This window comes from Sycon ciliatum, chromosome 4 (genome assembly GCF_964019385.1).
Source record: "Sycon ciliatum chromosome 4, ocSycCili1.1, whole genome shotgun sequence".
NCBI classification, from domain to species: domain Eukaryota; kingdom Metazoa; phylum Porifera; class Calcarea; order Leucosolenida; family Sycettidae; genus Sycon; species Sycon ciliatum.
Genome location: NC_088646.1, coordinates 34,607,439 through 34,619,952, shown reverse-complemented (window position 1 = coordinate 34,619,952; position 12,514 = coordinate 34,607,439). Strand labels below are relative to the sequence as shown.

The 12,514-nt window shown below is 45.4% G+C and overlaps 2 protein-coding genes across 3 annotated transcripts in view; both read left to right on the top strand.

Moving 5' to 3' along the window:
* LOC135815847 (cysteine and histidine-rich domain-containing protein 1-like) overlaps positions 1-7,470 on the top strand; it is a 13,428-nt gene extending 5,958 nt beyond the window's left edge. For both annotated transcript variants that reach the window (XM_065329191.1, XM_065329192.1), the window contains 7 exons: positions 126-178; positions 916-986; positions 3,072-3,174; positions 3,520-3,551; positions 4,262-4,358; positions 5,112-5,177; positions 6,892-7,470. In XM_065329191.1, coding sequence (XP_065185263.1) covers positions 126-178; positions 916-986; positions 3,072-3,174; positions 3,520-3,551; positions 4,262-4,358; positions 5,112-5,177; positions 6,892-7,062 — 593 coding nt within the window. In that variant the 3' untranslated portion in view covers positions 7,063-7,470. The remainder of the gene's footprint in view (positions 1-125; positions 179-915; positions 987-3,071; positions 3,175-3,519; positions 3,552-4,261; positions 4,359-5,111; positions 5,178-6,891) is intronic.
* A 1,049-nt stretch (positions 7,471-8,519) lies between these two features.
* LOC135815846 (dynein light chain 2, cytoplasmic) lies at positions 8,520-9,908 on the top strand. Its single transcript, XM_065329190.1, has 2 exons — positions 8,520-8,760; positions 8,919-9,908. The coding sequence occupies exon 2, from the start codon at positions 8,925-8,927 to the stop codon at positions 9,192-9,194; it is 270 nt and encodes an 89-aa protein (XP_065185262.1). The 5' UTR covers positions 8,520-8,760; positions 8,919-8,924; the 3' UTR covers positions 9,195-9,908.
* The last annotated feature ends 2,606 nt before the right edge of the window (positions 9,909-12,514 follow it).

Below are 12,514 nucleotides of genomic sequence, written 5' to 3'. Positions count from 1 at the left end.
GTGATGCTAGCAGTCAGTCGACAATGTTAGGGGTTTCCCCGTGTTGGTGCTCGTTGCGCCTAGTCTCTTTCTAATGGTGGTGTATTTTTCTTTCTTTTTTCTGTTTTTACTTGTGTTATTCACAGAGAACACAGTGATAGAGATTGGTGTGAAATGCAAACATCATGCGTGTGGCAAGGTACTAGTAACTGTTGTGCCATCAACCTACCGGCAATAATAAAAAGACTCAAGAAAATAACGCAGCTAAGAATTTGGAGCAGACCACTCGCCCAGAAAATTATCATGCTTATTACTCTCCGTACTTGGATTTGAGGTGTTGTAGTTGATGGCCAGTGGAATCTTGTGAAGTAAATTGAACACTTATTCAACAAACTGTCACCGCGAACGAAGTATTAAATTGTCCGCTTGTTTGCTAGCATCTACAGTTGACGCCTGATATAACGAACACCATCGTGCAGGAGAATTAGTTCTCTATAGCCGAAGTTCTTTATAACAGAAATGCACTCACAAGATACAAGCTGGCACGTGGCCCATGACTGTACGAGTGCTCTTGGTTTACATGCGACCCTAGTACAAGATATGGCTTGTTCACTGCCTTGTTGTAAACGAAAACTGTTCGTTACGAAGGGTTAATTTTTTTATATGGGTTCAAACAGGGACATGGACAATGGTTTGATATCTTGAATTTCGCTAGATGTGAGTTTTTTTGTTTTTTGTTTGTTTGTTATATGTGCAGTCGACTGTATACCAATTCAAACTTGGTGTTTACCCGAATGAACTTTGACCGCTCTTATAATTATATATATTCCTGTACTGTCTGCTGCACTTTCTCTCAATCAATTGTCTTCTGTGTTTCATCTTTGTGCTTGCCTCTAAAGCCATTCACTTCCTTTCCTGGTTTCTTGTGATGTGCAGACCTACCAAGGCATTGAATCCTTGTCAGAGCTCTGTCGCTATCACCCAGGAGAGGCCATATTTCATGAGGGGTAGGTGCTTGCACTGTTGTATAATGTATGTACCTTGTTCATGGTTCACGATCCGAGTGTAATGCATGGTTGATCAGGATTGTGTCTGCAATGTTTCTGGCTGAGCATTACAATATTTTTAATCTAGACTAGAACTACAAGTGAATTGCACCGTCAATACATGTACCGTCAATACATGTACCGTCAATACATGTACCGTCAATACATGCACCGTCAATACATGTACCGTAAAGTACCACGAGAGCGCCCCGTCTCGCAAGATCACCCCACCTTGATTTTACAGCCAGGGAAAGGAGAATCGTATGGCAGGGTGCAGTGAAGTTTGCACGGTGTGAGAACCTTAGTGTACTACAGTTCACGGCAGATATTTGTGTGGAGCTAGTGTCCGCTCGGAGGTGCGGATTGTCTGCAGAACGTGCGATATGTGTACAAAGTTCGTGTTGTATGACCTACAGACAGGAGACCACCTCCGCAATACAACCACGAAAGGACAAGATGGTGGGGCCCTCTGGCGGTACTTTACAGTATTAGCAGGAGTGCTTTAACCCCTTAGGGCCCACAATTATTTCAAGGAATGCACTGCATACGCGAGCCCAGTTACTTATCTGATCGTGACTTTGGTGTCCTTTGGCCGATTTTGGTGATCTTGGGCTTTCTGAAAAGCTCTTGGCCAGAGGAACACAGCGATAGCCAGCAAGCCATCATTGAATCCACAGAACCAGTGCCGCAGCGCGATTCGGCACTCCAAAGCCAGCATTGCGAGCGCACAACTCGAATTCTCTGCCATTTCAACAAAATGTATCGCAGATCGCTCAGATTTTTTTACATGAGAGCTGAGAAACTTGCCTTTGCGATGACGTGAACTATCTGTGGCTCTGTGGGCCGCGAGTCAGGGGAAACCTCCAAAACGAGTTCAAAATGCATGCGCCCGAGTTGACTCTGCTGAGTGAATTTATTTCAAGTCTCATAACTCCGCTCTCCGACCTCGAATCGCCTTCGGGGTTTTTCGAGCCAATAGCTGAGACAATTCTAATGCCGATAGACTTTTCGATTGTCCAATTTAGTCAAGGGACGGCCGAGTTACGCCAGGTTGCGCTTTGAAAAAGTATGCACTGTACACTGGTACGGATATATCTGTACTATGGGTAGCGATGTCAGCGAACGCACTGCGCAGGCCTCTGCGCATGCATTGCGTCATCGATTTTTTGAACGTGATCGCGGCCGACAGAGAAAACATGGCCGCGGTCTGTTTGCACCGCTGAGAGTCGTAAAATCACTGTTCTTCTGCCCCCGCGACCATTCAAATCATACGCGATACTCGAGGACCCACGAACTCACCACGTTCTCCCCGGTCGATTTCTCTGAAAGTTTGCACATCGTGAAACACCAGTATGAGAGGTGTTCAGGCCAATTTTCAAGGAATTTCCCTGGTTGGATCGTTCCAAAATCGGACTTCCATTTCTCGCTCGCGGCCATTTCTTGCGCGATGGAAGCGCCCTGCCCTGGTGAGTAACCAGCATCGCGCTTGGTAGAGAGTTGCTGCAATCAGCTCCCTGATATCTTCGCTGCCATTGCCAGAAGCGATGGACCATGAATTTGTTTGAGAGTCTCTGGATGCTACTATTCCTCAGCCTAGTTTTCAGCCATTCCGTGCATCTTCTTCGCACGATTTATTTTGCAAAAAAATGAAAGTGTTCATGAGTTTTCTTGCCGGCCGCGCGTAGATGCATCGATGGGCCAGGCTGACCTGCGCAGATGGGCTGCGCAGTGCGTTCGCTGATATCCCTACTATGGGCCGCAAAGGGCCAGGAGACCCCCCCCCCCCCCCCAAGAGGCCGGGAGGGGGGGGGGGGGGTGCTTTGGTTGCTCAAGCATCCACCTCAAAATTGTTTCAACATGTTCTACGCTGGCCGGCCGCGTGCATGCCTAACTGCCGAATCCCATTTTGTCGTACTCGGAAAAAACTTGAAGTTCCCACTGTGGTACTATTGCGCAAGCTCCCAATGAATGACTGTTTCGTAGCCTTCCAACTGTGTGTGATGGTGTCATGTCATCTGTGTTAATCCTTTCATTGTCATCTTGTAGGCTCAAGTTCTGGACATGCTGTACAAGAAGAACTAGCGACTTTGAGCAGTTCATGAAACAAGAAGGCTGCAAGACAGGTGACCATGACTGGCCTCGTCCACGGGTGAGTATTCAATTTCATGCTACAGTTCCTCTCTCTCTTTTCTCTTCTCTCTCTCTCTCTCTCTCTCTCTCTCTCTCTCTCTCTCTCTCTCTCTCTTTCTCTCTCTCTTTCTCTCTGTCTTTCTCTCAGTTTTTCTCTCTGTACTGGGTATTATTTTGTTGCTTGCATCGTTACTGCTGGCTCGCACTGGCCAGTATACCAGTGCACGTGCTAGTGAGATTAATGGCATATGGTACTCGCACAACGCTGAGAAAGCCCGGGCTTTGCTTGTATTGTTCATTGGTGTGGTCAGTGACTGTGACAGGTTATGGTTCTACTGTTGCGTGCTTGTGTGTCTTGTTATAGGATGAGAACTGTGTGGAGGAGGTCAAATGTCGGTAAGTTGGAGCTGCTTTACCATGGTGCCGATCATGTTCTCTCTTTTCTGGTGTGGTAGTGTCATTCCTGATCTTATGAAGCACTGATCCAAGTTGCACACATCGGTGCTGGTTGAATGGGCATGTGAAGCTATGCTTTGTGTGCGGATCATTCTAAACTTTGAAGTGAGCAGTATGGCTGTTATTGCCATCAGGCTTCACTCTTTCTTCCAGCAAGTGCAGTGTGTAAAAGCAGAGTGTGCAACGGGAAAGCAGAATGCACATCGTGTCTAAGTCATGTAAACGAAGATCTGCAAATGCACAGTAGCACTACATTAGCACAACCTGTGACAGCAGTATCTCCCCTATGCACAGGTACACATACTGGTTTGTGTGCTCTTCGTTCTCGGAATCTTTTGCACTTGCTGCTCCCCTCCCCCGTATGGCTACAGCCGGGTGGTAGTATAATATCATGTTATGGTTATGGCCATGTTATGGTGTTGTACTACTCCCTGGCTATATCGGTAGCACCAGTCATGTTTGCATAGAAGTCAGGATGGTAGCAGCTCTGATCGTCTACCTCATGTGTGTGTGTGTGTGTGTGTGTCTGTGTGTTTGTGTGTGTGTGTGTGTGTGTGTGTGTGTGTGTGTGTGTGTGTGTGTGTGTGTGTGTGTGTGTGTGTGTGTGTGTGTGTGTGTGTGTGTGTGTGTGTGTGTGTGTGTGTTTGTAGGTATGACTGGCATCAGGTGGGCAATACGGTGGTGATCAGTATCTACTCTAAGTTACCAGTACCCGATCACTGCACCGTGGAGGCCAATGAAACTGTTGTAAGTACTGCCAAGTGCTAGTACGGTATGCAGTTCTGCCCTCACTCAGCCACTCTAGCTTTGTCTTACACTTGCTTGTGCCCCTGGTATCTGTTATAAACTAGGTGTTTATGAACTTTCTGTTACTGCCGACATCTCTTATACGCGATGTTGGCATTTAGCGTATCAGAATCATGTGCTCGCGAGGGTGAGCCCCGTGATGTCATCGTGTAAATGGGACTAAATGCCACTGCATACTGTGTACATGTCCGATGAAGTGAGTGGTTAGTTGTCGGTTGTAGTCATCCACTGCGAACTGTGACCTGTGGATATACAACTGAGCAGGTGTGGGGCACTGGTACACACACCGATGGCATTACCACCTGCGATATGTTTGCCGCTAGTTAGTCGTTTCTTGCTTCTGAAGCCCATACTTGCGAGTTGTGACAGATGCATTCCGATTTGTAGTATTAGCGGCTAACATATGTTTTCGTCATGAAATTGCTAGTGTTCGTTCCTGTAGACAGTATCATCTTTGTATTACTGCACAATGCGCATCGTACGTCCCATTGCTGGCCTCTGTCGGTGCTTTCTGTCCCTTTGTCAGCACCTTCTATCCATCTATCCATCTACTTCGAAGTATCTATCTATCTCAGTCTATCCTCTTCATGTAAGGCTTTGTAGGGGTAGCCATGGCGAATTTGCTCCCATACTTCTTCAGTATGCCAATGCTGTTGGTGTCTCTGCTTGTGCTTACATGCGTGTGCTTTGCAGCTTTTCGCCGACATTCTTTTCGGCGGCGGCAAAAGCCAATTCAGCCTGACTGTGCCCCTCTTTGATGTAAGTGCTCCTGAGTACAGTCTGTATCGGCTATAGAGTGACCGGATATAAGAATATATCGGCTGCAGTGATATTGGTACGAAATATCAAAAGCAAAACGTATTTTATCCAGTAAAAATATCACCATAACCAATATTATCGGATGTAATGATATATCGGATATCATGATGGCAACAAAGAATCAAAACATGCATAACACACTATAATTATTATTATCGGCTATAGTGATAACTATACAATACATGTAGCAATATACATGTAGCAATAATATCAAAGGCCCTATTTTTTTACTTTCTTCACGTTGCTTATTTTTATAGTGATACATGTACATGTACATAACAGAATTTTTTTATGGAAATGCAGGCACTGTCAACTATGCATGATGCTCATTTGTCAAAACGCCATGCTGGAAGTATTTCCTTGCCTTTCATGTGTCGATCGAAAAAAGAAAAAAAAGAGAAAAAATCGATCGTATCGCATATAGTGATGCATCGGTTATAGTGATAAAATCACAGAAATCAAAAGGGTACGCTATAGCCGATGCAGACTGTAAATGCGTTTTTTAGGCCTAAAATTCAAGAAAATGCTCGACGTCGAACGAGAATGCTTTTTTCCCCAAAAATGCAAAAAAAATGCAAAACATAAGGTGGAAGGGCCTACTCCTGAGCTGTTATGTTTCTCAAGCACATGTAGTGATGTACACAGTACAGATAGGTGTACAGTAAAACTGCCCAGATCCGGACATCCTTAATCCGAGCACGTCGGTCCATCTACCGGGTACCTTTCTGGCCCGTCTACAGTCACAAAAACTGGCATGTCAACGAAAAAGGCCCCAAAAATTGATTGGCATAAAATATGTTCACTTGCCTTCAGTAAGGCTGCGTTCGTTTTTAGCTACCTGGTAGAGTAGAGTAGAGTCACTCTACCGATAGAGGTAGATGGTAGAGGCAAGTGTACGAACGCTGTTCTACCAGATCTAGTAGTTTACACGATGTGTACGTGAAATGTTTCTTTTTTTTATGGAGTTGTGTACAAATCCTTGATCTTGCTGGAAATCCCGTAGCTCTACCAACTTCTACCGGATTCTACCAACTTTTTCCCGGTAGAGCCGGTAGAGGAAAGTAGAATCTACCCTTTTGAGTAGAATTTTTTTTCAAAAAACGAACACCTCTACCGAAAGAAGTAGTTTCTTCCCAAACCTGTAGATCAAAAACGAACGCCCCCTAAGTACGTGTGTTCTGAGTTACGGGGAAATCCTGTAACTACGTTAGTGACCACTCTTCATGCACAGAATAGTGGGTCTTAGTAGGAGCTCTCCAGCCGTGTCACTCTAACTTCAGGCTAGTTGTTGAGGTTGTTACTCCCCAAGAGATAGCGAAAGGTTGGAAATTGAAGATGATTACAATTGAAATTTCGGTGTACGAACTTGGTGTTGGGGATAATTTTCAGAGATGTCACATCTGATCATGTGGTGTGATTCAGATTAATTGATGCATAGTGGTTCTTTAGGAATGGGTTTGCTCCCACACTGGAGCTCGCGCTATTCTGCCGACGACTTGACACTTGACTGACTCACGACTGCCATCCAGAGAACACGAGAAGTCCATCGAACCTTCGACTCGGCAAACCTGCAAGAAAGCCATTCCTAAACAAAATCATCGCCGAAGTCGCAACCTCTATTTCATAGTGGTTCTTGTTCGGTCTTTTGTTGCAGGTCATCAAGCCTGATTCGAGCAAGGTCACGTTCCTAGGCACGAAAGTCGAAGTCAAGCTTTTCAAGGCTGAGCCTGGCTCTTGGAAGACACTGCACCTGCCGGCGCCGAAGCCGGCGGAGCCTGAAAAGAAGTCCACCGATTCTGACAGCAGTGATGAGGACGACGATTAACTTGAATTGCTGTGCTGTTTGGCCTACTTGTGTTCGCTGCGCGTTCTGCTGTCGCTGTGCTGCTGTTACTGCTGCTGCTGCTTTTAATTAATTATTTTTTCCGCTTGCTGCTTGGCAGATCTCGTTGATCTAATTATTTATTTTTTTCTTTTCTACTTTTGCTCCCTGTGCTTTCTAAGTTTCGAATGGAGCGGAGTATATTTCACGGTTACTTCCTCTATCAAAGTCATTTGCGTTATTTTTCTTGCTCCCGATTTATCAACCTCTCTACATGTATATGTTCACTCCGCCTTAGTTTTTCTGCGGGGTCATGGCTGCTGCTGGCCCGTTGGGGTCTCTCTCCTTGCTTTCGCTCGCTCCCAGCTATAAAATTGTGTGCGGCCTGAATGAATTTGCCTTGCTCCTTGATCCCAACGTGCAGCTGTGCTTGTGTTGGTGTTGGTGTGTTCATGATATGTGCTCTTGTTGCCTAAGAAATTCGGGCCCAGCTTCACTCGTGCCAGTTCATACACAAAGTCTTCTTTTCACGGCACTGCACCGATGCAAAGCACGACAGTGCGTAAGGTCCGAATTTTCTTGTTGAGGCAGCTGTCCAGTGGCGTTATACTGCACGTCACAGTATACAAGTAGGAGAGCGTGGAATGTTTTAACTTTCGCAGTCACGATAGGTAAGGCCACATGCGATGCGTTTCAGTATGCGAAGTGGAGTATGAATCTGCTCCGTTATCATTATTTTATTATAGCTATGGGTGATGTTAGTTGTTGCTGCTCTATGCTTGTGTCTTTTGGTATCGAGTAGACCGACTGTACTCTAGTCTGTAGAGTGTGGTGGCAGTCACAAGTGCAATGTCAAAAGGTACACATCATTTTTGTGGCCTTGCATCTAATTCTTGGTCATTATCATCATGATCATCTTATTCAAGTACTCCTCGTAGCCAAATTTGCACCAGGGAGTAGTACAATTTTTTTTCTTTTTCGCCTTCACCAAGGCCTCGTGCGTACGGCCGCGGGCGCAGGTCTCGGCGCTACGCGCCTTGGTATGCTCTTTATTGCACTCAGAAAAATAATAAGGCACCCATTTCGATAGTCCAGGGGATGGCCCACGCCTGGTAAAAAGAATAAACAGAGAGAGGGGCCATCAAGAGTGATACTCTTGATACCATGTATTGTACTACTCCCTGCTTTGCACTTGCAGTGATTATGAAGCCCCAGAACTGAACCGTTGACATGACATGTCTGGAATTATTTTCGAAGTGAAGGTTGTCCACACGTTGTCATGGTTATTGTTCATTTCGGGGAGAGGGTGTTTCCTTGGAAGCGATCGTGGAACGCACGCGCCAAATCCATCGATATCGCGATAGACTGCACGGCCCGGGCGGTAGGCGAAGGTCGTAAACTGCTTCCTGCACATGGCGTTAGCGCGTACTTACCTTAGTCATTTTTGTTGTACAGCGCCGTGGCGGTGTTGAGCCAAAGCTGTACATGCACATGGATTCAGTTGAATTTTCGATTATTTTGGAAACGGAATTTACGGTGGAAGGCTGAGGAACAATTTTTAGTTCTCCTGATCCTTCACGAGCTGTTATTCGTACTTCAGTCTGTTGCTCATTTCGACCAAGAATTAGCATTCCGCGACTGCTGGCTGTGAGCCGACCAGGATTGAACGTTATATACGTGGCTGCCTAAGAACACCCACTGGTAAGAGTGATGAAAATTCAGCTTCTTCACAATCATTTTTGTCCTTATATTGACAGGCAACTCGCTGAGTACTGAGTACGCAGTTGTGTTAGTATGTCGGGAGGTTGAGCGCATGGGCACTGTCTCTAAACCTTGTCTCTATCTTTGCCTGCGTGCAGGTCACAATGTCGGACAGAAAAGCAGTGATCAAGAATGCCGACATGTCGGAAGACATGCAGCAGGACGCTGTGGAAGTAGCCACTCAAGCAATGGAAAAGTTCAACATTGAGAAGGACATCGCCGCCTACGTCAAGAAGGAGTTCGACAAGAAGTACAACCCAACGTGGCACGTCATTGTTGGCAGAAATTTTGGCTCCTATGTAACGCACGAAACGAAGCATTTCATCTACTTCTACATGGGCCAAATTGCCATTCTCATTTTCAAATCCGGATAAACCTGTTTCAGGTATGAATTGTTGTACAGTGACACATTTTACATGGAGTTAAAAAAATTCTCTCTCTACCTGTCTCCCTGTTCCAGCTGACCGATAGCAGCAACTAACAACACATGTGTAACAATTCAATTATTACTCCGCAGTCTGCTGCTCCCAGCTCGAAACTGTCCTCTTTTATCTATCGAAACGAGGCTGTGAAGGTCAGAACCTTTGCCAAAATTCACCGCACACCTACCTAACCTCATGAAACTATGCAGTGCTTGTTTTTTTTAATGATATACAAAATAAACTTAATGATCCTGAAAGTCTAGAGTTTTATTGCCCTGGCTTGTGCATGCTTCACAGATTTCTTATTTGGTGACGAACCTAGTAGAATGCTATTCTCTGTTACTTGGCTTGTCTCTGTTTTAGTCTACGTTGCTGCTGCTGCTCCATGTGTCTGCGGGCTGCTAATGCCCGGACGTACAATGGAGCTTCTGCTTTCTGCTTTCTTCTCCTCAGTGTGTACATGCGCCGTGTACTTCCGCAACTTTCTTTTCCCGTGTATTTGCCGATATGTTGTAGTTCTAGTACATTTTTTGTGTACTCGTGAGTAGTAGTGAGCTTTCAGGCATGTTGATTATTATTATTATTATATGATTGTTATAGAGAGAGAGAGGGGTGCCTTGTGTTCAAGGCGTCATTTTGACCCCTGCTATTTCTCTCCCAACCCTATCTTCTGAGTTGCGTGAAGTCTGTCCATCGTGCAGTGGTGGTTACTGTCGTTGTGAATGGCTTTTGCGCACACGTCTTGTGACGGGTGTGTTTAGCATGTGCACCACCAATACTAGTCCGCACAGGCAACCCTCAGGATTGTGTAACTTACTTTACTTAGTCATAAGGGTGCCCGGCGGCGCCATGGATTTGTCAAGTAGTTAGTTGGTGACGTCAGAAATACCGTGAATGCAGTATTGTACGTATAGCTATAGGCATGGGTTAGCAATACTGAGTCTGTACCTCTACTTTCCCGATGCATGCAGGTACTCAGAGTACATGTACATGTACACCACCACGCTCGTTCAGAAATGAATCGTACAAACCTGTCCCTGCGGGAATTTGCGGAAAAAAACTCTTGAAAACTTGCGGCAGAAAGTAACAAAAAATGCGACGAAAAGTGCGGAATGATGCAGAACTTGCCAGGAATTCGCGGAATTATTTGCAGAAAATTGCGGATTTGGGCCAAATCACGAAATTTGTTGCATCGTATATCTACTCGGGAGTCATACTGTGCAAATAACCTACAGGATCATGGAAAGAACTGCGTGAAAAGTGCAGAAAAATGTGAGATATAGTGCAGAAATTAACAAAAAACGCGGGAAATCGCGGGTTTGGGCCAAAATCGCGAAATTTGTTGCATCCGTGGAATCGCGATTTCCTGGAGGGACAGACAACAGTTCGGTAGAGATCCTCTACTCAATGTGTGGAGCGATCCAGAGTACAACCACCAACTTCCAATGGATAACTAGCCCAACCGCAGGCCCTCTTCAATTTCCAGCTAGCCGCATGTATGCTAGTAAAAATTAACCCGTATACACTGTAGTATGAAGGTCGGGCAGTGCAGTGCCCAGCATTATTTTGCTCATGGGCGTGCCTGTGTTTCTCTGACCAGCATTGCATGCCTGTAGGCTTTCAGATGTGTGGTTCGGCAAATCTGCTCGCGTTCCTCTCTTACACAGTTCATTGCGCTTCGCATGAACCTTTTCTGCATATGCACATGCATCATGTACACACTAGATTTACTTGATACTAAATGATAGGCTCACCATCACCTTCTTGCTTCTCACCACCAGCACTACAGCACTTCTATAAGAGATGCCAGTTGTCATACATTGAACAATGATAGCTCACCGTCATGGAAACCAGGTCACGCTTGCAAAGGCAACCAATGACAGTGTGCAACGCAACCTTGTACTGCACTGCTGCTGCTGACTGCATCACTGGCACACACTGCCACAGCCTGGGTTCAGGGATGCAAGCGGTACAATTCAGCTGAAGTCTGAGGTGGACTTGCCATGTGAAATTATTGAAATATCATTGCTGAAATACTTTTGATAGCAGGACATAATACAGATCTGATCCTTTACGGTGATCCGGATTGCGAGCAGCACTCAAATGACAAAAAAATCTGCTTGGGTCAAGACATCTAACGAACGCAATAAAAGATGCATGGGATTCCTGTGAAGAAACATCATCAAAGGATATCATGGAATAGGAAAAAATCAAGCAGTCAGCTGACTTTGGCGTGAAACTTAACCCTTTGTGGACGGACTGTACGAGTTTCGATCTAATAAGATCGAAACTTCGTAACTTCGTAACTCCATTGTTTCTTGAGCAAATTCCACAATCGAAGGGTCTACGTGGTAGCGGAAACTCCAAGCTGTCCAATGCAACAATCGCCGAAGAGTTACGATGTCGGACGCCAGAGATATCGCACGCCGTATTCTTACCTCAGCAAATTCAAATTTTTGATCAATCATTTCGCCATTTTGGGGGGAAATCCCTTTTCGTGTGCTCTTTGAGCGACTCAGCACATGATAATGACGTAGCCGGCTGAAGTTTGAATCGTCTCAAACAGATTTGAGCGTTCTGCGATGAAGGAGAGTGGAATGGCGTTGATGGGACGAATTTGCTTGCATATCAGGCTTGGAGACGACTTTGCTGTGTTACCGCGCCTGATTTGTGGCGGCTGGATAATGGAGATTGGTACCCTGGCGTTGCTCTCGTCAAGAGCTTTCCAATGAGCCCTTGATTGTGAAAATCAAGTGAAGGACACCAAAGTTTTGACATGGTAAAGTTGAAAATTGTACTGACATTTTGTAATTCTGGTGCGTACTGTGCTAGTAATCCGTCCATAAAGGGTTAAGAGTTGAAAATGCATAAACTACCGGATGAAGCTGCTGCTAGATACTGCGTAGCTCTACTTGAAATTGATTCTAAAAGAGTGATCTTGACTCTTGAGAACGAAAAGCCTGGCAATATCCAAAAAATTAGCGCTGCACAGGAGTATCCAATACTGATAAAACAAAGTCGAAAACACTTTGAAGTAGTTTCAGCGACCATGCTGCATTGTGGAGGAAACAAACCTGTTATCCAACAGACAGAAACTATGCTAGTACCAGTCAACAGTACCCGTAGCAAGAGATTGTCAGACACACACACAGCACTTGTAATCAACTCCAGTTAGGACTATGTGGCGCATGGTACTGGCGGATGCTCAGCCGAATGACAGCGCCTACACCGCGCAGCTAGCCTATCTGGACAACAGCTGCAAGGAGTTTGTG